Source organism: Megalops cyprinoides, chromosome 2 (assembly GCF_013368585.1).
Source record: "Megalops cyprinoides isolate fMegCyp1 chromosome 2, fMegCyp1.pri, whole genome shotgun sequence".
NCBI classification, from domain to species: Eukaryota; Metazoa; Chordata; class Actinopteri; order Elopiformes; family Megalopidae; genus Megalops; species Megalops cyprinoides.
Window position 1 is genome coordinate 50,214,744 of NC_050584.1, and position 26,933 is coordinate 50,241,676.

The following is a 26,933-nucleotide window of genomic DNA, read 5'->3' on the forward strand; positions in this document are numbered from 1 at the left end:
GCGACCATTTTTTGAGTGTGCGCGAGTTAAAATTTCACGTGGTCGCATTAGTGCGAGTGTATGACGATCATTGGGCTGTTTTGGTGCCCTTCCGGCACGGGTATTGCGTTACCCATTGTGGCTGAAAGTAGTACTTTTTCTTCTTCACTGGCTCAGTCGGTCTCTCCCTGCCTGCACTTTCATAACCTGATGAAATGCACAAAACAATCCATTTTCCGCGCCAAATGGCTAATCACACCGGTGTGACCGTAGGCGCGAAAGGGTTAAAAAACAAAATGAGGAGAGAGAGGAGGAGGCTGGTGGAGAGGGAGAGCCAATGAGAGGTGCCGACTTAGACACAACTGATGATGAGAGTGCAGGTTGAAGGGAGAGTGCGGGTGCAGGCAGGGAGAGACCAACTGAGCCAGTGAAGAAGAAAAAGTAGCAAATATCAAGTCTCGAGTCACTGTCAATCTTTACATCAATGCAAAACTAGGGTATGCAGATTAAGACAACTATTCATCAGCGTGCAAGTTCATTGATTAATACCATGCTGCACCAAAAAAAAAAAGAGTGCGACCAAATCATGTGCTGGTGCGACCAATAAGAAAGTTGGTAGCCACAGTGTTACCAGTGGAAAAGTTCTGGAGTCTGGAGCCCTGTGCAAGGGTCATGTTTTAGCGATCTTTAATTCTGCAGGGGAAAGGTAGCTTTGTGCAGTGCAGCAGCTGCACAGTCCTCCCCCCAAAGGTGAAGCTATATAATCCATGCGAGCGAGGGATCTGCCATGGATGCCTCTACTGCAGTGGATGAGGTGACAGTGCAGCAGCGGCCAGCGAACAAGAGAGCACAAGAGCCCTTTACCTGCCGCTGTGGCTCTCGTTCCACCATACCGAGCCTCAAAGCCTCCTCGTTTACTAACCACTTCCCAAAACGTAGGCTAGAATTGGCAACTATGGGCATTACTGCCTTGCGTCATACCAGTTATGCATGCATTCCCCCTGAAAATCATTCTGAGGAAAGACAGGTGCCCATGGTAAAGTCGAGGACAGAAACCCCGGCCATCTTTTGCAACTGTGCCAAAACATGAACTCAAACGCGCCTAAACTATCCACTTCCAGGGAAGTTTTATAAATTCTGGGGTGTGCTGCCATGAGTTGTTCATAGCCATACTCACAACAGTAGCACTAATTTGCAGTTCTCTGCAAATCTTCTCTGATTATCTTTTACACTTGTTACACAATAAGTGGCATGAAGACAGCAAACAGGATAACATCATTTGAGGATTAAAGTGGTATGAATCTTTCAATCTTTCAACCTTGCCTTAACGCACACAGCACTGAATACAAATCATTTAAGAAGAAGGTCAATTCTAACTGAACCGCTGCTTTGTAATTTTAAGTCATTGTTTTTTTAATTTATCTTTTGTTAACTTATTTATGTGAAAACCACAACCCAAACCATGATTTTGAAATTATTAAGGCTTTGCTAAAAAAGGAGTTACAGAGGCTAAGGTGTGCGTTTATTGGGCCACATAATGTCTTTTCAGGACTTCGAGGAAATGGCAGGAAATATTCTTGGAAACTTTACCATTGATAGTAAAAATGTAATACGCTGTAAATAGGAATGTATGTCAATATCGCTGACTATTTAATTTTAATGCAGCAGAAGCAAACAGAACTAGCTGTTGCACAATATTAAATACTGAGACACCCTACAATGCATCATCAGCAGAGGAAATTTAGTATCACAGTAAAAACCACCACAGGAATATGCCACCACATAATTATACTCTATAAAATGGCAAGAGACTGCATGTAACCACACAAGTTCCCTCTGAATGACAACGACAGCTGTGAGAAAGGAAGCATATCATTGCAATTAGTGGCATGCAAAATGTTTAATTCCTCACATATGGCTTGGTTCTAGACAGTGAAGAAGCCAGTTCACTAACACCCGTTTAATAAATCGCCCGGGTAATGAACATGGGTAAAACCGTGGAGACAGACTGGTGGAGTGGAGAGTTTTATTAATGGAAAACTGGGGAGTATATTGCACAGAAGGCATGCCACAGCCCCAATGCGGATGAAAGAAGCCTGTAACATCAGTCCTGTAAGAGATATGGGAAGACGTCAATCAGTATTTATGAGCCTTACCCAGTCTTGCCAGGCACGTGGAGGCGATGAGGCACTTGCCCAGCGACTCCTCCCTCTTGTAGGGGATGGACCAGTGGTCGGTGAAAACACGGCTCTCCAGCTCGTACAGGTTGGTGGTGGGGAACTCCATGTTCCCGCCGGAGCAGTTCCCATTTTCGTCGTTGCTCCTCTGCCAGAGAAACAGGCGACACATCAGGGAGGGAGTACACCACGAAGGCAAGGAGACAGACAGTCACACTTCTGCAGTATCACGGTTATTCAGTGCAGTAAGGTATTGGAAATGAGGCGTCTTGTTGGAGGAAGACACTGAAGTTTTAACTGCGGCCAATTTTAAACTACAGATGCTTCACATTCTGGAAAAAGGGAGTGCATCAAAGCATTGGTTCATGTATTACACAAAAAAATCGATCAAAACAACCCTACATATACATCTTATGTGGCATATCAAATTCAATTTAACAACGCAATTCTGATATGCAGCAACCTGACTACCTTGCAAGCTAGTTAACAGATTACCTTTGCATATTAGAACAAGTTGCTCTAAAAATATGAAACAAGTAGAACAAGATACTGAAAAGGAATGTGATAACTTGCAAATTACATAACGCTAGAGCGAGAACTGCATTAATCTAGAGAAATTTATCTGCCCAGTTGTATGTATAGCATGTCAAGACTTTCAAGCATATCAAAAGCTTTGAGCTTTAGCCTGGTTCCTCATAATAAACGCACCCCGTGTCAAACAGTCCTTCATTTCTGCTTTCTGTTTTCTTTAACATGGGAGCCACTGCAAAGAGTAAGGGTTTTAAAACAACTGTAACAGAAATATTTCTGAATTGTATGAATGTGCATTTCATAACAATTTACATATATCTACTTTTAATATAGCGCTTTCCACTGTGATCACATTCTTACAAGTGCATAAGCAGAATGCAAAAAAAAAAAAAGGTGCTACATCTGTGCCTGTTAAAGAGACTAAATCTGAGACTCTGTACCTGCCATTATGATGCGGCGAAGGCACTCGGCCATCTGTGTGAACCCTTGGTGTACTGCAGAATGCGTAACAAATGTGGGATTTCAGTGTCTCACATCAGTTTGTTCTTCCAGTTTCTCTCAGCAATATAATGCTTAATGTTTTGTCTGACGTTTTATTTTTTATTTGTGCTAAATTTGGAGTTTTAACAGATTGATACACTTTCCCCAGCCCTTGAAAGTAACCTTGAATTGTCCCAACTGGTTTATACTGAATTTATGATCGACAGCTGTTCTTTTGAGTGCTCCTGATCCGAACTCTAAAACTAACTAAATAAATAAAATGTATAACCAGCTTTCATTTTGTGCCCAGTGTCAGGGAATTGACTTTATGCAACACATTCATGTTTAATTACGCCAAGTTCCCAAACACAGCTTGACAAACAGCCCAGTGAGTGTACTGCCAATGAGGGACGAGTTTTATGAATTGTGGTACTTCCATATTCATGTTACAGTGTGTGTGTAAACCATTCGGGTTGGGTTGACAGGTTGAAGGGCCTCAGGGCTGGGATGAAGGAGAGCTGAATGTCACAAGAAGTCTTTCACTGGTGCAGCTCAGCGCTGCTTCACGCTGCAGCAACACTGACACTGCAGACCTTTTCCAACTTCATCCCAATCAAATGCTGCCCTCCTCATGTGGGTGCAAGACCCCCCCCCCTCCCCACACACACAAACACACACACACACACACACACACACACACACACACACACACACACACACACACACACACACACACACCATGGAAAAAACCCCTGACACTACAGACTCCTGCTTAAAATAATGTACAACTTGATGGAATAAGAAAACAAACATTTCATCAAAAGCGCTGGTTATACCCCTAAAACAGCTGGCTACCACAGAGAGATCGATTTGTTTTTAATGAATACAATCCAGTGCTGGTCTGAAAAAAAAGAGTGCAAAGTAGGCCTACTGCCACTTTTAAGATATCAGACTGACCAAAGCAATTGCATAAACATGAGCAAGAGAGGAGGAACTGCAGCCAGCTGCACCAGGGACAAATGAGAAGGAAGCATTCCCCCCACTCTCTTTCACTTCGACTTCCTTAATCCTTCAATTCTTTCAGCCAAGATCAAAAGTATCACATTGACAGACTGATGTGAACAAGCAGAGTGTGACCTGAATAGCTGTTGGAGTACAGCACAGTAAATGTGTCAAAGTAATCCTTTAAAGTCCCATAAATGCATTTAGTTAAGTCATCTTACCTGTCACAGCCAACAGTTGGGTACTACTTAATTTTAAATCAACACAGCGTCACCAACTGGTGTAATAGACACAAATTGGTAAATTGGGGGTATCAAGATGATCAACCCATTCCTTCACATATAAAGTCATGTTTACCCATATGGATATCTGCCTAAGTCTGCAGAAAATATTAACATATGGCTGTACACTCTAGAAATAGACTTGACAGCCAAATAATATACTCTGAAGAACAATGGTACTTTGGAACAAAGTAATTTTTGAATTGAAAACTGAGAACACCAAGTTCAAAGACATATTCAACCAATTATTTAAGTAATGAAGGTTTAAACACTGCAAACACTTTCAGTTTCAGAAACATTTACGGAAAACCTTTAGAAAAGCAGAAGCTGTAACAGTTGAGCCTGAAGCCAAAGCTGTACAGCATTCTAAGCCTGACGGTGAAAGGATGGCAATCTCACTGCTAGGGAAAGCGCAGACAGTGCTGCCAGTGGTGAAGACTGTCTTTTACTGTACAGCCAAGCTAAATCAATAAAGTTCAAGTAAATGACTGTTTTACAAATCTAACAAGACATGACAACATAGAAGATAAATACTAGAAGATAAATAATCTGTAAACAGGCATACTTAACAGAATTTTTTAACAGAACTATTTACCCCTCTGATATTTGTACAGGTAAGCTAAAATTTGACACCTCTCAATTCAAAAGTGAGTGCTTGAATGTGTCCGTATCACCAACCACAACTGCTAACGTTTAAACAGTCTGAACTCTGGCATGTCGGACACAGCTCACTATAAACCCCCTCTCCGTTACATCTGCCCTTCTGGAGTTCCCTACTCATTGAAAATAATGACATAGGCTGAACTACTGTGTTCATTCTGAAGGACACTTAACAACCTATTCTCCCCACAGCTGAACTGCATACACAAAGGTCTGGTAAGAGAGCAGAGAAAACAACAAAGATGATGTCCTACAAAAGAGTATTAGTAATACTAATGACTTCCTTTTGCCTGCATCAAAGTAGGAAACTTTTGTCAATTGGACTCTTAAGCACCTAGTGCAGCTGTGTTGGGTCAGCTGGTAAGACTTGTATCTGTCTCTTACATACAATTGATAGGAAGCATAATTTCATTCTGATCTTATTTGCAAGTTATATTTGATAACACCCTCAAGAATCAAATCTGTATCCCACATACAGCTCTAGACCTAGAATATATTTGCATGCATAATTACTTCATTTACATGGTGTGATGAGATCTTTAAGTTTGCTTTATTGACCAGATATCAACATAGCATGCAATTACAGTCATGCTAGAGCACAGTGACTGCAAATAATAGGCTATTTTTCCTTTCCATATGTATTGAATAGACCTGAATTAGTTTCCCATGGGTGCATGCCTGGTTAAAAAGATACGATGCGCACAAGTGAGGACCTTATATTAAACAAGTTTTTAGTTGTCGCAAACTTGAAATTATTTCAAAGTTAAAGGACAAGTGCATCTCCAGTTCAAAAAGGAAGTGACCTAGCAGTCAATGTTACGTTTTATACTTATCAACCCATAAGCAGGTTTTTTTTTATTACAATATGCTTCCATTTCCATGGATCACCCTGCATGATAAATTAAATAGTGCCCAAGTCACTATTACAACAATGAGCTGAAAACAAATAAGTATTGCATCTATTGTAATGAGGCAAGAATATCAGAGGTGAATGTGATGGTGCAACACTTTCTTCATTGGAGCCAATTTGTGGTGGGTTACAAATCTACTGCAATTCTGTTGTCACCCCCTCCTCCCCAAACACACACGCACATGCACACACTCGCGCACGCACGCGCACGCACGCGCACGCACGCGCACACACGCACACGCACACACGCACACAAAAACTTCACATAAATGTGGAAAGCTTCACAGAGGAAGCAGGATGTCTTCAGGCTACATAGGAGCTACACATAATAGAAAGAAGTAGGTCTGAAAGTGCAGGTTAAACACTCAATTAATGTTCCATTCCAGGACCACTTATCTCCATCAGTCATCAGCCTTGCAGGTGAAGATGACCTTTTTGGTTGTTTATAAAATAAATAGCAATTCACCAATATATAAGAGAACACTTGGTGCAGTAAATATATCCATCTAACCGCAGGACATACTTTTAAAACCACAATATAACATTTGAATACTCTGTTGACATGCATGTAAAGCAAAAAAAATTCATGGACAAAAAAAAAGTTTTACCAACTGTCACAAAATCGTCCCTATGCTTTGACAAAAAGGGAAGAAATTCTTGGAATCAGTCGCAGTGGCTGACTGTAAAGAAAAATCCAAATGGAACTGATATAAATGACGGCCTTGTGTGATATAATGGCCTGGACAGAGGATATAATATTGCAGCACACATGCACCCTTGATTCACTGGTCTTTAAAAAAAAGGAAAAAAAAAGAGAGGGAGGGGGAAGCAACATCAATAAGGCTGTACAGCAGAGGGCTTCTGGGGCACAGAGCAGGGTGCTCTGAAGGCTAGGGCAGGGTGTTGATGTTGCAATCTTGAGTTTTGTCCCTCTAGTGTTGTGCAGTAGCTGTGATGAGGGGTGAAGTAACAGAACCCTGTCTGTTACTATGTGTTCCAATTCACCCGAGACTACTCGGGAGTATCAGTGTGACTTGAAGCTATATTTAGGATGAGCACACGCAGCCTACGACCTGTGACATGCTCTGAAGGCAAAAACAAAGCAGAGATAATGAGGCAAAACAGAGAGGCCTGGGAGCAGCTCCACTCTCCCCACACAGCTGTGAGGTATGTCTCTCCAGTGCCATTACAGTGCAAGGTGTCAGTGTGTCAGCTCCAACGCACGCACTCCTGGGTACAACAATACGTTTTGCAGTGATTACCCTGTCCTTTTCAACCAAGCCAATCATGTCGCAAAACCAAAAAATGTCACTCATAAACAGAGAGCTGTACATTAGTTTGTGTGGGTTAAACAGCTTGGATGTATAGATTTTCCATCTTAAAATACTACCACGCCGTGGTACAGATAATCTCGACATTTCTATATATTTCTGCAAGTTATACATTTAAATCACTGTCAAAAAAACAATGGTAATAAAGGTTAACCTTTCATTTGTTCAAAGACATTTAAGCTCTATTCTGTTATCACGTTTTAAATTGTTGTACCAATGCCTGTGTTTATCGAAGGTGAATATCGAAGGTGACTGAGGGTAGAGACTTTAGGCAAGCGTTTGTGATTTTTTCCCCCTGTTTCTATCCGTTGTTCTGCTTCGGAAAAATGGACGTGTTGAAAATACATGGCAAACAGAGCTGAACCTAGAGAAGTCGAATAAAGTGACAATATGGAAAAACACAAAGGCTGCCCGCATCGTCACATTAGCTGGCTGGCGAAGTCTTATGGAAAGAGCTTCTCGGGCTTAAGGGAGGACGGAGAGCCTCTTGATACGAACCGTGGTAGTGATGATAGGGCTACCTTGCTAGCTAGCGAACCAGCAACATTTGGAATCACGAAGTCAGACATTCCAACTATTTCACCCCAATACTCGAGTTAACATTATCATGGATGCACGACTGAAGTTAATGAAGAAAATCAGCTTTGCTGTAAATATACCAAGCTGACCTGTCAAGTTGATAAACTAGTTAGGATAGGCAATAAGGTACATTAGCTGAGTGCCTTTTCACCACAACAACTACAGCTAGTTGGCTGCTCTTGCATTACTTGCTAGCTAAATACTTGATAGCTAGATAGCCACCCGGCTAACTTCGTTTTTGTAGGTATCGATGTTTCTGCAACAACCGCACCATGGTCCACGGTCACTCGCTGGCCTGACGTTAAGTTTGTAGCTAGACACTGCAATTTTGCCAAACGTTACCATACTATAACGAAGCAAACTAATCGTGGTGATCCACCTGTCACGCTAACTTAGGAGCTAACTAGATGACTGTCCAAACGTGCAGCGCTAGCAGGCTAGTTAGCTCCCTGGCTAGGTAACACTTGAGGCGTGTGCTATTGGCTGGCTAGTCAGCTACCCGCATTTCAATCAGTTTCAGTTTTATTTATCAGTAAGTGGACAGCTACCCAACTTCCTACTGTTGATGTGCTTTTTGTACAGATGTTAGAAAACACCCGTCTGAATGTTTATATCCTAGCTAGCTTTTAAGAATGAAGACCCGTCGATACCCCTCCCCCAAGCCGAAGTAACAGCCGCTATGAGGTACTATGGTAGCTTCGCGTTAGCTCATCAACTTCTCTTCATTTCCCACTGGCAAAGGAATGTTATCCTTGCTAGCTAGCCAGTTACCACGGATCGTGCACACTGAAATTTATAGATAATGACAGTGTTTCCAATCATTACTTAAAGGATATTTGTTGGTTAAGTCTCTTACATTGATCACAGCGAACAAGGCTGCTTGCTAGCTAGGGAGGTACTCGGCAAGTGTCCCTACCTCGGCTTTTCCCTCCTTTCCTCGATGACAGCTCGATGTCATGCGAATTTGCCTAGTTTTTGCTCGCCAGCGAAGTTACTGCTGGCATTACCGGTAATGCTAGCTTGCTAGTCAGCAAGTTAGCTGCACGACTTTTTAAAAATTAAATAACGTAAGGACTTACCTCGCCCTCCACAACGTCATGATAAGCAGGTGGTGGGTCAAATCCTCCGGTACCACTCCCACTACGGCTGTTGCTTTCTCCATCACCACCGGGCCCAGGCCCCGGAGCAGGCCCACTCTCCATCGGCTCATACCCATACCCGAGTCCGGGGCTCTCGTTAGTAAGAAGCGCAACTGCCTCGTTGATGTCGTTTTTGGCCAAGCGGAGAGCTTTTCTTATAGCAACAGGGTCTGGGAAGCCCATGCAGAGCAGCGTCGTCATGTGTTGCTCCTCTTCGGTCTCCATGATTTACTTGCCTCGGTACTTCACTCACTAATATGGGGGTTTACAGCACAGACTTCTGGCTGTGCACGCCGCCATGTTTACAGTTCGTGCTAACCTCTTCCACCCAGTCACTATGGGTTCCCATAACAGCGGAAAGGACGGGCGGGCCTGAGGCCCACTACGCTGCCGTAGCTGCGTAGAGAGCGTCACTTCGATCCACCCACTTTAAAGCTCATTGCATGAAAAATACATTCTTACGATCCAGTTATGACAATAGTACAGATCATCATGAATGGTTGCAAGTCGATATAAAATGTTAGCTTGCTAACATTCTTTATATGTCAGCTACCCTACCGACTTAATTGGTGCTACTTTTAGATGTACAGATTAGATGCAAAATAAAACCAAGCACGCTTGTACTTGGTAAATTTAGCTATTAGCCAGCGAAGTTAACTAACAGCACTTGTAACTACGTTCCCTTTGTAATCACTAAGGTATTCGCTTTAATTAAACTTGAAAGCACCATCAAGTCTGACAACAGACTTGTTTCGGCGCTGGCAAATAGCTTCTCCACTCCCACGTAGGTAACTCAGGTAAATGGCGGGATTCATGTGCAACATTCAACGACAGTCATTTTAGATTAAGGGTGGGGTCGAACAAAAAAAAAGTCACGTGAATCATTCCTTAATCATGTGAGTATTGAACCTTTGCGCAAATATTTCCCGCAAGGGCTGATGGGATAAGTGGTCCATAAGTGGAAAAACACGCTTCACAACCTCAATCGATGGACTACATCTCCCAGTGTTCCGTCTATGAACATAGCATTTGAGATGGCAGTGCAGCTAAGCAAATAGGTAGTCAGCTAGTTAGGAAAACGTCTTCTTTAATACCCAGCAAGACGCATTTTAAGAGATGGACATTGACCAGCAAGGAGAGAATTCAGCATCAGAGACTACATCTGAGAACGTAGTTCCTGTTGCTAAAAAATCCGGCAATAACAGTGAGTTTACTTGCTAGGTTTTTGTATGCTGGCTAGCTAGACCAGCTAACGTTAATTTTTTTCGAATACATTTGTTACTTATTAAAGTACACACCGTAACTAGCTCAGACACGGATAGTCCTTAAATATGTGTATGAAATGCTGAATTCACATCGTCTTTGGTTATGCCAATTTCTGTCAACTATAAGGAAGTCTAACGATAGTGAATAAGGATAGCTAATTAGTTATTTAGTTTTGCTTCCTCTTATTTATTTGCAAAGCAGATGTGCTTGTCAGGGCGACGTAGTTAAGGTTACATTTCTGCATACTAATACTTTCCCTTTAGCTAAATATTTATACGCTGAAGCCATTTTACATAGGAAACGTTGGCTAACCAACGTTGCTTAACCACTTCTGGGTTCCATACGCTGCAAATGTTGTGACTTGTATGGCTTTCGCTGGTGTTGTACTCTGCCTCACTTGCAAATCGCTAAAAAATGAATAAATGGAAATGTAATGTGTCAATGGACCACCTCAAACCTTTGGGTAAAAAAACACGGTTCCGTAGTCACAGAAATATTATGACTATGGTCATATGGATCAGTTAGGTTAAATCAGTTGACACAAGTGCAAGTGTAATTTAGATGTGGGTCAGCAGTACCTAAGGTGCCCCAATGCGTGCAATTACCAGTCAGCACCTGTCGGTCCCACGAGGTAGTTCATGGAACATTTTAAACCAGTTTGACTTGAAGAAGTTAAATTGTCTTTACTGGTTGTAACTGTGTGACCTGTGGTCTGGGGCATTTTGTGCAATTGTCCATGAACCACAAAAAGTTACAACACTAGATAGAGGTTCTTCTTTATTATGGTCATTAAAGATACAGTGTCCCTTATTGTTAAGATTAGGGGGTTCTCTGTTGTCCTGGTACATTTCCCAATGTGTCAGAGCTGTCTCTGGTATGTTACAGAATGGTGGTTAATGAGATATCACACCTCCTTAAAGTGAAGGACTTTCAGATCCATGAAAAATGCAATATTAGAGCAAGCCTCAGCTAACGCAATTACAGCCAACATTGCTCATCTTTGAATTGCATTTGCAGATGACGGTGGTGTGGAAACAGCAGAGGAGGCCACAGAGCCAGCAGAACCTGATATCAATGAGCTCTGCAGGGACATGTTTGACAAGATGGCCATCTTTCTGCAAGGAGAACTCACAGGTTAACCAGTGCATGTTCCCCGTAATACAACTGCATGGCACCCATGCCACCTGGAAAAGTTTGACAATTTTTTTCTGTTCAGTCTGAGGCCTAAATATTCAAGTCTGTGACTGACTGAGGAAAAATTTTTGTGAATTGTTCATAATGAGTCTTGATTGTGAAGTGTAAAATGCACTACTCAAAATGCATGGTATTGTATATCATTTTCCATCCCTCAAGGGAATACAGTCTGAGAGAAATCTCCTCAGGGAGCCATCATTACTGACACAGAAGGAACTGCACTTTCTCTCTGTGTTTGAGGCAAAAGGTGTTAATGTGCATCTTTAAAATCCACAAAATAATGAATGTTCAATTACTTCAAATGTGTAAATCTATTAACAAGGCTCCATTGTTTTGTATGGGACATTTGAAATGTTTCAGACCTTTATGGAAGCAAAAGTACTTTCAGCTGAATGGATGGTAAAATATGCATTTTTCATCACTTGGACAACAGCTTATTCATATTAAAATACTGATGTTTTGTTTCTTTCAGCTACTTGTGAAGACTACAAACTACTGGAAAACATGAACAAACTCACCAGCCTGAAATACATGGAAATGAAGGACATATCTATAAACATCAGCCGCAACCTGCAAGATCTCAATCAGAAATGTGAGGCTTATACAGAGCTTTTAGTGAGATCAGTAGCACATCCGTGTTTGTCCCAACATCCTCAAATAAGAGTGTGGTCTTGGATTTTATAAATGTGAAATGGTTTACATTGGACCTTCAAATCGTAGATGACGGGTCAATCCAATATTTTTTCTTGTTTGTATTTTCGTAGATGGTGCCTGAAACTCACATTTTAGTGTGTATTGGATAGCAGGCTGCAAATTGTTTTCCTTGGTCTGGAGACCAACAAATTATAACATGTTGACTTGTATTTCAATGGAAACATACAACTGTGTTGTTGTTGTGTTAGATGCCAGTTTGCAGCCATACCTTGACCAGATCAATCAAATTGAAGAACAAGTGACAGCTCTGGAGCAAGCAGCGTACAGACTTGACACCTATTCCAAAAAGCTGGGTATGTATTACCTGCAGCGGTATTGAAATGCACTGCTGGTGTCCACAAGTATGCAGCTCTTTTTTGACTCAAATTATATTTAATTTCATCCTTATGGTGGCTTGTCTTGAGACTGACTGATCAGAATGTGCTGGTAAAATGTATGTACAGTATGTTTGTATATTGAAGCCGATTGTTAGACCATTGGCCCGTCTTCTTGGTGTATAGTGTGTCACAAGTTTAAGGTGCACATGGAGGGTGTGGTGACAAGAAGCAGGTATAGATGCAGGCCAGAGTGATTATTAAACTCCCTGTTTTATCAAATGAAGTGAGAGGTGGAATGGACTTTAGGTGAAGCTTTGCTTTGTACTGGCTAACATTGGATTAGAGTGTAGGTTTTTGCATTAAAGAAAGACCCCCCCTCCCTAATAATCTGAGGTGTTGCTCACTAGCAATTTCGTTATACATACAATCTAGATTTATAAACATCAGATGTGTCCCTTGCCTGTCCCTCAACAAAGTTAGGTTGATCAGCACTGACAACTTTCCACTAGTTGAAAGATTAAACAAAACCAAATGCCATTTTCTTCACTCAGGAGGCTTTTCCTTTCTTTTTATTGCCTGTACAAGTTCCTTTCATGCTGTCCTCTGAGTGTATGGTCTGCATGCAACAGTTGAATGAAGAGGTCATGTAACTTCTCAGTGTGTCTTAATTTTCAGAGGCCAAGTTCAAGAAGCTGGAGAAGCGATGAAAAGTTAGTGGCTCCAGTTGTGTGGATTGGCTGGAGCCATGGGACTGACAGTGGATGGGCCCGCCCTTCATCCTGTTCGTTGACCTCTTAAAGTAGAAGCTGAGACTTACAGAGAAGGACAAGGGGGCTTCAAAGTGAACCTGGAACCAAAACAAACAGAACCTGACAAACTGAGAGGAAATCATTTTCAGTGATGCCTTTGGTAGATGCATCAAAGAAGGAGCTTCTAGCTTTGGTGAACTGCAGTCATTGAAATGTTCTGCCACGTCTTGCTGCAGCCTGGCTTGGAGTCTGCACGGTTTTCACCCAAGTTTTTTTAAAAATTGCACTTGTCAAACTGCATGTGCTGCAGATGCGTCACGTACCTAAACCTAATACTGTAATATCAGAGTATGTGCAATTTTTGATTGCAGAACCTCAGATACATGTGTTCCATATTTTCCCTAGTACTGTTTTATTATTCTATTTCACTTTGCCCCTCTGTTGGCCTAATTTGTCTCTGATCCTAATTTTAATAAAATAAAATCACCAGATTTGCATATTTACATATCTTACATATTGACAAGAATTACAGATATAGAAATAGTCTGCTCCTTTTTACCTGTATTTATGTAAAATATAGAATTCATGTCCTCTGACATACTGTGATAAATTTTATATATCAGGAATGTCCCATTGGTAGTGCAGAATAATAATTACCTTCATTTGTGTGACACCAGGTGTGACTACAATAAATTTATGCTGGTGTGATGGAAAATAAATGTGGATTTTTAACCAATCAGCAGATGGCAGTACTGCTCAATCACAAGCAACACATCTCTTTACATTAATCTTACTTTATTTCACCATTCTTACTTTTGTAACTAAAATCTCACCTCAATCTTTCTGTGTCTTGGAGGAAGACCTCTTCTGTATGTTCTGTGTTTCCTTTGTGGACCATGGGGTGTGTTGGCCAACGCAGAGTGGACCACACGTGTATTGGAAATAAAGAATAAAAAAAATTGAGGTGCATTTTTTGGGCTTATGATTTAAAAATTTAAAAGTGTGGCTGGCAACACATTGATTTGATACAACAGATGTACCTCTTGGCAGCTCAGTTTACACCAAAAGAGATGTCCAAAAGGAATAAGAGCGGTAATAGATTGCATGTTAGCCATTTGTTTGAAGAAAAGCAGTAGGAACAGCAAACTAGTTTTTAAATTGTATTATGAGAGTGAAATCTTGGCATTCCCTTGAGTGTTGTCAAACAAATATAACTTTACATGCATGTATTCTATAATAGATTACTACGCTCTACTACTGAACAGCCTCTGGTGGTCCCATCACATCACGGCACAAAATCACTATCCAGAAATTTTTTCAAGAAACATCTGAAGACACAGCTCCTCCATGCTCACCTGATCACCTGAAACACTACCACCTAAAGCAATTTCTTATGTCTTATGTTTTCCTTCACTAAAAAAATTCAAATCTAATGGTTTAATGCACCTGTATCTCTAGCAGCGAGCTTATAACTTGTCTGGCCAACCTTGTCATGCAGCACTTCTAATACTGTTGACTCCTATGGCTTTTTCCTTGTGTTATACTCTGCCTCACTTATAAGTTGCTTTGGATAAAAGCATCTTCCGAATGAATAAATGTAAATCTAAATGTAAGAGACATTCAATTAGCATTGGAATTAACACTGACAGTGAATGACTGTTAACAATGAGCTAATCAAGTTTCTGAGCTATCATCAGGTACAGTAGGGCAGTATATGTGCTGAAATCCGATTGTCTTTGAACACCAGTTTTTGTTCATTGTTCAATGTGCAGAGAACATAAAAGACTAATGCATTTGCACATATCTAAGCCTCATATTCAATTATTTGTATGAGTCAGTGACCTGATGTCCAGGTGTGAAAGGGGTTTCAGGTCTAAATGCATAGTCATGCTCTTAGAATTATAGAAGAAATGTTGGTATCCAGTCATTGATTCCTTCGCAATAGTGCATTCTATATAATGTTTTGATGTTATAAATTCATTCAAAACAAGCATAAGTCAAAGGGCTGAAAACAGGGGGCCCTATATAGAATTTTTGTGTATCACAATTATTTCAATAATGTCAGAAGATGTAATCTCTTCCTATTTGGTATGAAAATGCAATTTGTGTAATGTAATGTATAACATTCATTACTGTAGTATAAAACTTCATTCAAAATATATCCTGAGACCAAGGTTTCTTCATTTTTGAATGTCCTCAGGTCAGACAGGACTTTATAACTACTAGTTTTGTTCTGGGAAAAAGATGTATGCACACTTCATGAATGTTATCTCAAAAGCCATGCCAGAGGAATCTTCCATCATTCATCCATTGTTTCAGGCATGAACCTTTCCTCCCTGGGGCTTGCATTGGGCCTGCTCCTAGCTAGGTAAGCATGTATTCCCATTGTTATTACGAGACAGATAAGAACATTTTCAAGTTCTCTAAACACTTCCATGTGTTTACCCCTGGCTACTGGCAGTGATTGGCACCAGAACACACCCGTTGAGCCTGAAGCAGCCCTCAAGAAATGATGTTTCAGTTCCCTCTCCTGCAGTCTTATAACAACAGATAAAAACTAAAGGTTCACGTGTTTATTTTCGGTTGATTATATACCAGCTGCTGACGTTGGTGTGTGTGTGTCTATGAGCATGGGGGCGGGGGTTATAGAACCAGAAAAAGATTATCTTTGGTTTCTTTAGAATCTCTGTCCTGGCAGGCCGATCAGCAAGCTTTGTCTGTAAAGCAAGTTAAGATAATAATACTATGAATTTTCCAGTATACGTAGATAGGTTGCTGGACAGCTTCCTCAGCAGCAGTGTTTCTCGTTAGCATCAGCGCAGTTTCCAAAACAATTTCATGGTGCAGCAGTCTGACCACAAGGTGCCAGCAGAGACGGGTGTATTGTGAGAGCGATCAGGGTTCTTGCTGCGCTGAAAACACAGCAGTTCTGTCACAGCTTAGACCTCGGCAGCTGCACTCGGCTGCTCAGCCAATGAAACCTCATCCTGGGCTCCATTTCAGCAGCTCTCTCCCACATCTATTTGCATGCCCAAACAATGCAGGCCTGATTTTGATTAAGCTGTGAGGACAACATGAGCGTCACACATGTAAGAATGACAATTGTCACAAAACCCTCTGTGCTGATGTTTAAATGCCTCCTTGTGGATCTTAAGTCATACCTGCCTGGAAAGTGGGTCCCTCATCAACCCTCTACTGACACCCTGCCCCCCTCAAAGCCCTCCTGCCTGGCAGGCTTGACTAGGCTGATTAGCTGCTCTGTCAATTCCCAGGCTTACTCAAACCAGAGACCCCCTGTGGGCTGGAAATGGAGGCCAGAGGTCAGCAATTACTGCATTATCAAATGTAAATATTTATTACGAGCAGAACATATGGCGCGTGATGTTGTGACTTCAGGCAGGCCCATTTGAGCACCTCAGCACTCCACTTGATTGACGACTGATGACGGCTCTGCCTGGAAATGTCCAGACAAGGTAGTTATATCTCAGCAACAGTTTTTTGGAGCAGAGAGGCTACAGGCGCCATTAAGAATAAAGCAGGTGGGAATAATTCCTTGAATGGAGCACTCTGTCAGTTGCCAATGATTACACAAAATCATATGACTGATGCTGTTTATATACAGTTATGCATGAGTCCAGCAGCCCCTTTATATAGCGTCGTTAATACAGCTGGGTGAGTGACTTGTGGAAGGATACACCAAAAATCCTCCATCAGGTTTGTGAACTCACAGCTGCCCAGTAAAAAGAACTAGGCAGTGTCAGCATAGGAATATATCCTATATATACATATCTTCTAGAGAATGTCCCTCTAAGAGATTACATTAAACTATCAATGATTTTTTTTAGTCTTCATAATAAATTATACTGCAATTACTGAAACCTCTTACTTATCACAGATCCAAATTATGGACATTTTCTGAAATGGCATTGAGGTGTTTGATTTTAAAAATACTAACCCTACCTTTAATTCAGCGCTGTTTTACCCAAAGCCTAGTCAGTATAACCCTTTCAGCCTTAGTCATGTTGTTTTGACCGGTGGTTACAACCCACTTGGCCTGCCTTTTAGTTTTCTGGAATTTTGAAAATTGGCCTGAATTTAAGGCATGTGTTGGCCTAATTGCCATAGGTAGAGTGGAAGGTTACAAAGATTACAGGAGTCTAATCAACATTTGTGACATAAGCAATTACTCCCCCCCTGTGAGAGGTGGCAATTACCTGTGTGCTGCGCTAACAGTTCCACTACCTGGGGGCATGTATTTCTGGTGGGTCAGTATAAACTAGAGAAAGGCCCATGCCACAGGCACTGCTCAAACACCACACCTCTGCTAGGACAGCCAGACACAGTAGAAGCCAGGCAGCATGAGGTTTCATATTGACTCCACCATAAGGAATAGCCATCATTTACTTCCTTTATAACACAATGATTGAGGAGTCATTTTCTAGTCCAAAAGAAAAGCCTGCTCACATTCACACACATGCTTTTATACCATCGTTTTTGTGTGTGTGCACAATGTGTAATGTCTATTGGTCATTAAACAGATTTATCAAGAAGACATGTGGTAATTTGGTGTCTGCTTGACACTGAAAATAATAACAGATAGTGACTTTATCTGCCTGTAGCAATGAATGACTGCTTGTAAGCTGCACTTAAGATGTCTGATTATTACTGTTACAATTGTTTTCTAAATGGGCATGACATACACTCCCTTTTTTCAGAGAGGGAATCGTAGGACATGGTTAGACAACTTGAACCCCTGTTTCAGCAATGAGGGTCTGCTTAAGGTGTGTACAGTCACATAGGAGGCCACACACACACACACACACACACACAAATACACAGAAGAGAGTTAGAAATTATATTACAAGCAGATGGACTGATTCATGTGCTCCCTGCCTTCATGACCAATGGTTGGAGGCTTGCATCCATGACATCAGTAGTTTAAAGGGCCATCATTTCCCATTTCAGTCTTTTACCACCCGCCTCTATAAAAAAGGTCTCCCTCCATGAGTATTGTTGTACAGTCAGCGCAGTAAAAGATCATTGTTTGATCTGGCTCACATATCCATTTACAAGCTGTTCTTTGTCAAACAAGAGTTTGGCTCAGATCTGAGCACCTGGTTTGGTTTAAGACGAAATGACGCGGTTGGGCCTCTTGTGAAGGGTTCAGATGATTATGTGGAACTTTATGAATAAAGCTGTGAGATGGAGGAGGCTGAAGCACTGTATACTGATTTAAGTTGAGGGTATAAAGCAGAAATGTTCACAGGAGACATAAAACAGTTTACACTACTGTGCCCTCCTTTGGGTTTCGACAGGGATTGTTGTAAATGAAGTCTCACAGAGTCATTAGTTCCAGACACATTTTGATAGTACGTAATTTTTTTTGACTTATGCACTATGTCCTGGTGAACAACAGAACAGACTGCCAGATACAATACTCAAGGTTTAATTTTCATGTTCAGTTTACTGGAGGGAAGGGGTAGATGATGATAAAATGTTTATTTTTCCATACAAAAACTGACTGACTTCCTAGTATTTATGGAGGAGCTTCTTGCTGAGTTCCCATTCAAATGAAATATACCCTGAGCTACGCAAGCATCAACATAAATATCTACAAGAAACCAAGAGATCTTGTGACGTTTGAAAGGAAGAGTCCTCCAAAACACACTGCATATTGCATACATATATGCAAGTGTTTAGTTTAATTAAACTTGAAGAGAAGAATTATGTGCTTCTCAAACTATCACTTTGCTCTCAAACAATTGTGGTACACTTTACTCTGTGAACATATTTTCCAGAGGAGTAAAGGGGCCTGCCCTGGGGAATCTGTAATGTCATCAGCACATGCATATGTGTTACCAGGGCATGACTCTAGTGGCCTGTAATGGAACTGACCTCACCCTACATACACACATAACACCCAGGAGTGTAACTCAAGGTCCAAGAAACAGCCACTGGCACCTCAGCCAAATATATAAGGGAAAGCTGATCAGAATCACTGTAACTATAATTATTGCCGTTCTTAACCTACAACGATGGTCAAGAACGAAAGCAAAAGCAAATCGCAAACCATCTGCCAATGTTTGTGTGCTACACAATCTCTCTTCGAACAGTATTTCAAAGCATAACACGGTGACATGTGTGAAGACCCAGATTCTGACAGCTCTGAAATGAAATCCGTCTTGGTAGGTTTGCGATTAGAGGAGCAGGCTGGTGACACCCCCCCCGCAACACTAGCTGTGCCTTGACCAGAATATTGAGTGGGCCAAAACACTTCACTTGGGCAGGACAAGCTCACACACACTCACTGCCCTAAGGAGATTTACAGGGGAGCAAAATCTTGTCACATGCTCTTAGGGTCAAAGAGTTTGAAGAATGATATGCAGACTGTGAGAATGCTGGGGGCTGTGGGCAGCTATGAACAAAATGCATTACGGACGGTTTCCTCCTCTGGTCACAACAGATAACAAAGCGTGCTTAGCACGCATGCACACAGCACGCACACAGCACGCACACAGTCTCTCTCTCTCTCTCTCTCTCTCTCTCGCTCTCTCTCTCTCTGTCTCTCTCTCTCCCTTTCCCTCACACACACACAGACTCGCACACACACAGTATAGTCTCATTGCTCCGTGTCTCTGTGTTTTCCCCTCTACTGCCATGCCCTTTTCCTTAGTCCAATGAATTACCCAGCCATTCAGACCATCCATCACTGTCCCTCCTCCACAAGACCCCTCTCAAACCCTGATTCTGCCCACAAACACTGCAATCTGCTGGGCTTTTCTTTTGTCTGGTTGGCTTTGAGATATTACTTAAGGTTATAGAAGCCATCTACTTGTAATTGTGAATTATTTGTTTTTCTGCATTTACTGATTTATTTGCTTTTAAATTAAATTGTATCAACTCTACTCTAGTGTTTATTTGTTTTCTGTGCCACTTTCTGGTATTAGAGATGGTGTTAAATATAAGTGAATGAATTTCATTAGCTTACCAGACAAGCTTAACAGATCTACATGAATGCCATTAGCTTAACATATATTAATCATTGCAAATAAGGGCAAAAAAGAATTATAGGAAAAAACACAATAAAATCACCACCTGTAATGCTGCACTGTATTTCAATTGAAAACAATGCAGTAGTTCTGTGAACAATGGTGTTATCCAGGCACTTTTATGAGGATGAACTTTAAAGGCCCTAAATCTCTTGATTTCCTCTCAATGAAACAGAAAGAAGAACAGAAATGAGATCATATGGTTACTTCCTGAGGTGCCTTCCTGAGGTGGAGTTTACTATTCTTCGATCCTTGACTAATTGCCGTTGGGATTTTGATTGGGAATCAGTACCTGTGTGAGTAAGCTAACAGCTGCAAACCTCCTTCCTATCAAACCACAGACATTCCCCCTTGGAGGAGAGGGTTAACTGAGTTTTTTTTTTTGTTGTTTTCCTCCTTCATAGTGTGCTTCTGGGCTTCAAAATGTAATTCTTTTTGATGAGTTCTACAGTAAAGGCCAGCATTGTATTTTAACAGTATTCTGCTGAGGCAGCACATGCTGTAACAGACTCAGAAATACATAGTTGTTTGGAGAGGTGTTTGAGCCAGCATCTGACAAAAGACTGTGGACATCGGCTGAACCTTAATCAGGCCTGTTCCAAGGGAGTACATGTATGTGGGAGGTTTGACATCTGGATATTGTAAACTGCATTCATTCAACATCCCCAAATGTTGGCATTCTACCCCTCTGTGTGATCACTACAGGATCTTCCTTATACAGTAGCTTTCTCTGTGAGCCACTCTGATCAGAAGCATGACAAGAACCAGAAGAGGGTGATATCTGTCATTAATGGGGTAGGATTTGTCTTTCTCATGTCTTATTAATTAGGTGTTCTGCGTTCAGTAGCCAGGAGCACATCTGAAGGTATTCTGTCCCTTTGTGTTATTTTCCTGTGTGATGTGGGGGTCCCTCCACAACTCAGCCAAACTAAAAACAGGCAGCCATTTTGTTAGCTGGCCTCTTGCACAAAGCAAACTCATTATTCACTTTGTTCCAGTATTTACCCCCTCTGTACCTTTAGGGTGGAAAAGCAATGCTTGGACCTTTTTTTTAGCCTTTCACAATGCCCCTAACAATGATAAATGACCAAACCTGGTATTTACGCTCCCATACAAAAGCACTAGCAGAAGAACTAATACAGCCCAGATTCTCCTGTCAGAGGAGTGAGGAGCAGAAAACAGACCAGCTGCAACAAAAGACCTTTAAATAAGATGCTCATCCTTTGCAGCATCTCCCTTTGTCATCCAGGCAGCGGGATGACAAAATACAACTAACTGCTCTGCAATTGCTGGGGGTCTAATACAGGACTCACTTCACTTATCAGGTCACTTTTCTCCCAAAGAACCATCCGGGATAGCCACATTGCTATCCTTGAAATGGTCTGGCCTAGGTCGTTTACAGCCTTCCATTTGTATGTCGCAGGCAAACAGAAGTGAATGAAGTGAATGATTATGACAAACAACTCCAAGTTTTCATTTGTGGAACATCTATCTGTACAGTAGCTGTAGAGCAACTGCTGGACGGTGCTTGATTTTAGACAGCTACAAAGGCTTTGGACTCAGCCCACTATGAGCAAATGGAGCAGCAAAGATGTAATTGTGGTTGGATTCAGCCAGGGAGCACGGTCTGCCACTTGTGGTGGTGCAGGCAGATTGGCCCTGCTTTGCTTGTAAATCTTGACAACAATGCCCTTCGACACAGCGAGCACTGGGAGAGAGACAGACGGGTGACTCTCAAGGCTGCGGCATCCTCCTCTACCACAGGCCTCCATAAAGAGACATGCTTTATGGGGGACATAAATAAAACAGTCCAATACTACATTGTCCATACAACCCATTGATGCAACAACCATTCCCACAGCGCAGATGTTATCGTAAAGGTTTATTTTTACAAGCTGAGGGCCCATTCAGAACTGGTGAAGACTTGTGCGTAAGAGAACGTCTTTTTTGACGTTCTACCATTCTGACAATTCTCTCAATGGTTCTGAGACGCATGTGCTATGCCCCAGTTTGATGTCATTCACAGTGTAACACAAATGCAAATTTTCCACAGCATATTGCTAAGGGTAAGGACAATAAACAAAAAACAGGATTCACTCTAACAGTAACGTGACTTGTATTTAAAGTAAAGAAACAAATTTACAACTTTTTCACCACTTGCACAATGTTCTTAATTTCAGTGATACATTAGGTACTCCAAGTTAAGAACAAATAACACTACGGATTCTGGACCTAATTTAATTAATAAAAGGGTTATCTTAAAAGGATTATCTTAAGTCATATTTTTAATGAAATTAAGCAATGCAAAATAAATATAATGATCACAGATATGGCCTATAGTACTCCTGGCATGTTCTGACACACAATATTGAAACAAGCATTTCAGAGTCATTTTGTTTGCAAACTGGCCTCTCAACTCCTTTAAAGAGGGAAGGTTTGGCTGTTGACCTACTCATCCATCATGTAAGTTCTCTTCACCAGATAACCGTAGCTTGTCACAACAACGAGTGGGTTTCTTACAGAAGTCTCATCCTCTCCCATGTCCCAGGGCTATTTGGATAGAGCACCTCTGCTTTGATAGGCCACAGCACAGAGTAACACAGAGATGAGGGAGGCACATTCCAAAGGGAAACAATGGATATCTGCATAGATAGACACAGCTGATTAGAGGCTCTGCCACCGTTCTCTGCTGAATCAAATGAAATTCCTCACTAACTACCTTCTGCTGCGGGGATGATCTGTGTACATACCACAGAGGCCCCTTTCTCAAGTGGCTCAACTGGGATGGAATTCCTATCCTTCCCTGGACGCATCATGGCTCATTCAGCCAATTACACCATGCTAAACGATTGTGATTGCCTGCTAAATGATTGTTCTCAGCAAAACCACAGTGTGATTCATATGAACAAACTGTTTCACTTCATGCCAAGGTGTTTCTCCTCTGTTAAAGCCATTTGTTCCACTGGCCTTAGGTTATGCATGCTGCTGTGCTCTTTTAATACAGAGGTAGGCTGATCATATGCAGAAGGCTGTATGTGTGCCAGAACTGCCATATCTATTGGCTATGACCTCACTGGGCCTCACTGGGGTTTCCGACCTCCCATCAGCATGAACAGGGAAATGGGCAGAGCAGTTGTGGTTGTTGCTCACAGATTGATTGAAGATGACTTTTAGTAACAGATTCAGTACAAATATGAATACTATAAGCCGCATGCTTGCATATCTCCTGATAAGTACCTTGAACAACAAACATGAATGAATGATTGCAGCCAGCATGTTCATAGCTGCTTCACATGCCAAAGTCTTAGCCATGCACTGAGATTTGTTTTTACAAAGCCACTATCTTGGAGTGGCTGATGGTGATAATGACAAATGACTACATAATAATTGCATGCATGATGTGAATATTTTGGGTTTGGTATATTGGCTGTATAGGCACCATTGCTTCTCAATTTACTAATATAAAATGCTCTTGTGGATTACATACACTTATTCCTCTGTGAAGTTTTTCAGTGTTACTGCTTCATATTCACAAGGGAACTATTTAGCCATAAAAATCAAAATGTTTTCAAACACTTACTTTGTTGGGGAGCAGCTGAATATATGGAAGAGTAGTAAGAACACATGTCAGCACTATTTGTTTTTCAGGGTAACAAAGTACTTTTTTAATAAACAATAACACAGAAGTTCTTGATTTACTTGCAGTACACACAGCTGTAGTAAACACAGTCCAGGCCAGCCTGAAATACGCAAGCAGTTTGACTGTCATCCTTTTTTTTTAAAAGCAGTTACAAAAAGATAAAACATTGCATATTTATCTCTGTTCCTATCATCATATATATCAGTTTATGAGATTATACACTCACAATAACAATGCATGCAAGCACACATGCGCTCATGCACTCATGCACTCCTGCACACACACATGTCCTAAATCTTCAGAACATTATTAATTATTATGCCACATGGTTTCAATTGGCTGTGCCTCCTCCTATTGGTCACTCCCCTTTTTTCCCTCATACCTTCCTTCCTGACACAGGCTGAATTACTCTATGGGCTAACAATTACAGACCAAGGAATATAATATTACCTACACTCAAACCAGAAAATATGTAAGAGGACAACTGCTAAGACAGCTACAGGTGAAAATTGCAGAACTGCAAACCCTTTAAGTTGATAAGTGAATCAAAATGTCAACTGGTGAATCAATAAGGTGGACATGACTAGCCTCCTGCACTCTGATCTGATGAAGTGTGGTGCAAGATCAAACGCTCGGACTGAATATGTACTGTAAGTATGTGCATGTGCTAATGGTTCTGCAGAGTACATGTTGCTGGGATGTGTTACTGCCAGGACTCTATGTGGGTGGGGCAGTTGGGGGAGTCTCCCCTGCAGAGCTGAGCTCACTGGCTTTTTTTTTTTTTGGGGGGGGGGGGGGGGGGGGGGTTCTTCTGAGGCAGTTTCTGAATCACTAGGAAAGTGGCCAAGAGTGCCCCCCATCCACAAGCCCCAGCTAAACACATGTGGTACCACTTTCTTCATTAAGGTCTGATTTGGAAATGCTTCGTGCAAAAACAAATGGCTTGCTTATCTCCCCCTGACGGCAGCTTTGCTCCCTCCTGCTAGCACAAAACAGCTGCAGGGCTTCATGATCCCTTTTCCTTTTAAACATAAACATATTTGTGTCCCTGCAGATGTACGGGGAAAACGGGGACAAATGAACAGGGAAGTCAGTCTGTATTAATCCCCTGGGTCTCAGGAAGAGATGAGCTGCTGGTGATATACAGTACAGTACAGCCTCCGCGCTCAGTTTAAGGGACACTTGGCTGTCTATGAAAAACAGTGTCCTGGCAGCCAAACACAATTATTCAGCAGTGCACACATTATTGATTGACTGACACACATGATGATCTAGACTAGAGCATGATTTAAGCAGCTGCTTTAATGCAAATGATGTATTAGGCAGGGAAAAACTACGAAAAGGACAATTGACTGAATAATTCTATATTGATGGTTAAATGGTTCTTCCCCCTTCAACATCTTTTAACCTTGACTCCATGTATTATGATAGGCATAGCTAAAATGGATCTGGACTTCCTAATGATCCATTCTCTTCCATGCTTGGTGCACTCTGCAGAACGCCCATAGAAGGAATCTGTAGATAGGAAAGGGCAGCAGACTGAGCTCCATAAATGCAGAAATGCAACAGAATTCTGAAAATTTCAATGATGTTCCTGAAATAGCTCAAAGAAATAAAACCCAACATGTCCAGGAAGCAGCATCTGACCTGTCACCATCAAGCAAGCACACCACATGCCCTACCTGTTCATGGGGCTTCCTACAATCAGTCTTTGACAATGAACTTTCACAAAGAAACCTGGTTGCATCTATTTACACAAATGAAGTAATTTAGTGGAGGGAGAAAACTGTCAAAGGAATCATGGGCGTCAGTTTGTTTGGAAAAGTGCTGGGGACAACGACGGGCTCGACGTGTTCACACCTTTTTAAAGTGGTGGGGATGAAATGGGCCATGACAAAAAGTGTTGGGGACATGTCTCCAGTGTCCCCAGCGTAAATGACGCCTATGAAAGGAATGTTGACAAAACTAGTATTTCTATATGAAGATAGGAGGTAAGTTGTTTAATTTGCTGTTATTCATGGAAGTAAACCATGCAATAGCCCCTGATTCTGTAAGATTTCTTGTGGGAAACCTAATACAAGGAAAGCCTGAAAACAGTGAGAGTCAGTGAGCTGTCATTTCTTGCAAATATATAAGATGCCGTTACCTAGGTGATGTGGTCGCACCGTGCCTGAGTTATGGGTTCACTCCATTAAATCAGACTCATAAGGTCTCATGAAAATGAATGAGAATTATATATTATGTTAGACTGCAGTCTGAAGTAAAAATTAATAAGTTCAACTGGAATGTTCAAAGTCTGCTTGTCAAGTAATCTTCCAAACTTTCCAGATTGCCAGTTGTGTCTTGTGCAGTAAAAAGGGATCACACACCCTTGAATCCAAATGGGACCTCAATGTACTTTTTTCCCTAATTTTTAATGTCTACCTCATGGCCCTCTTTCACTTCAGCATTTCCTCTTTTCTAATGATTCCAGTGTGGTTTCAGACAACGTCATTAAAATGCAATCCACACCAATTAGTTTGCAAAGGACTCTGTCAAGCCAAACCTTTCATGTGGTTTGTTCAATTTCAGTAATAAAGAAAAAGACACTTTTGTGGCAATGCAGGGGGGAAATAAATGTAATATTTCCTGTGTTCCCTCAGCCATCCACATGTTAGGGACAAGGTACTATACAAGACCTTTGTGATCTCCCAGGTGTTCCCATATTTTTCCAATATCCAGTGAAGACTGTGTCATTTAGACTTGAAAGAAAGCATGCTGGCATTGTTTAGTGTTCAGTTTGAACTGCATCTTTGTAAAAAAACAAACACAGATACAAAACAACTGTTGTTTTTAGTGCAGCGAATAACACATTACATCATAATATATTGGACAGCAAATTCATGAAATTTGTACCAGAGCAGAGATTTCCAACATTCAACCTTTCCAGCCAAAT

At 41.4% G+C, this 26,933-nt stretch overlaps 2 protein-coding genes across 4 annotated transcripts in view; one reads left to right on the plus strand and one right to left on the minus strand.

Moving 5' to 3' along the window:
• Window positions 1-9,436, minus strand: part of usp24 (ubiquitin specific peptidase 24) — a 47,587-nt gene extending 38,151 nt beyond the window's left edge. For all 3 annotated transcript variants that reach the window (XM_036520918.1, XM_036520917.1, XM_036520916.1), the window contains exons 1-2: window positions 9,010-9,436; window positions 2,136-2,304 (exon numbers count right to left, since the gene is read on the minus strand). In XM_036520918.1, the coding sequence (XP_036376811.1) occupies window positions 2,136-2,304; window positions 9,010-9,294 (454 nt within the window). In that variant the 5' untranslated portion in view covers window positions 9,295-9,436. The remainder of the gene's footprint in view (window positions 1-2,135; window positions 2,305-9,009) is intronic.
• Window positions 9,437-10,098: 662 nt separating this feature from the next.
• Window positions 10,099-14,229, plus strand: bloc1s2 (biogenesis of lysosomal organelles complex-1, subunit 2). The gene is made up of 5 exons (XM_036522259.1): window positions 10,099-10,273; window positions 11,353-11,469; window positions 12,002-12,121; window positions 12,432-12,536; window positions 13,236-14,229. Exons 1-5 carry the CDS (start codon window positions 10,186-10,188, stop codon window positions 13,265-13,267), a joined length of 462 nt encoding a protein of 153 aa, XP_036378152.1. The 5' UTR covers window positions 10,099-10,185; the 3' UTR covers window positions 13,268-14,229.
• Window positions 14,230-26,933: the final 12,704 nt, after the last annotated feature.

Coding starts and splice junctions, on each gene's coding strand:
- bloc1s2 (XM_036522259.1), top strand. CDS start 10,186: ATGGACATTGACCAGCAAGGAGAGAATTCAGCATCAGAGACTACATCT. Junction 11,470..12,001: donor TCTGCAAGGAGAACTCACAG/GTTAACCAGTGC, acceptor TGTTTCTTTCAG/CTACTTGTGAAGACTACAAA. Junction 12,537..13,235: donor CACCTATTCCAAAAAGCTGG/GTATGTATTACC, acceptor CTTAATTTTCAG/AGGCCAAGTTCAAGAAGCTG.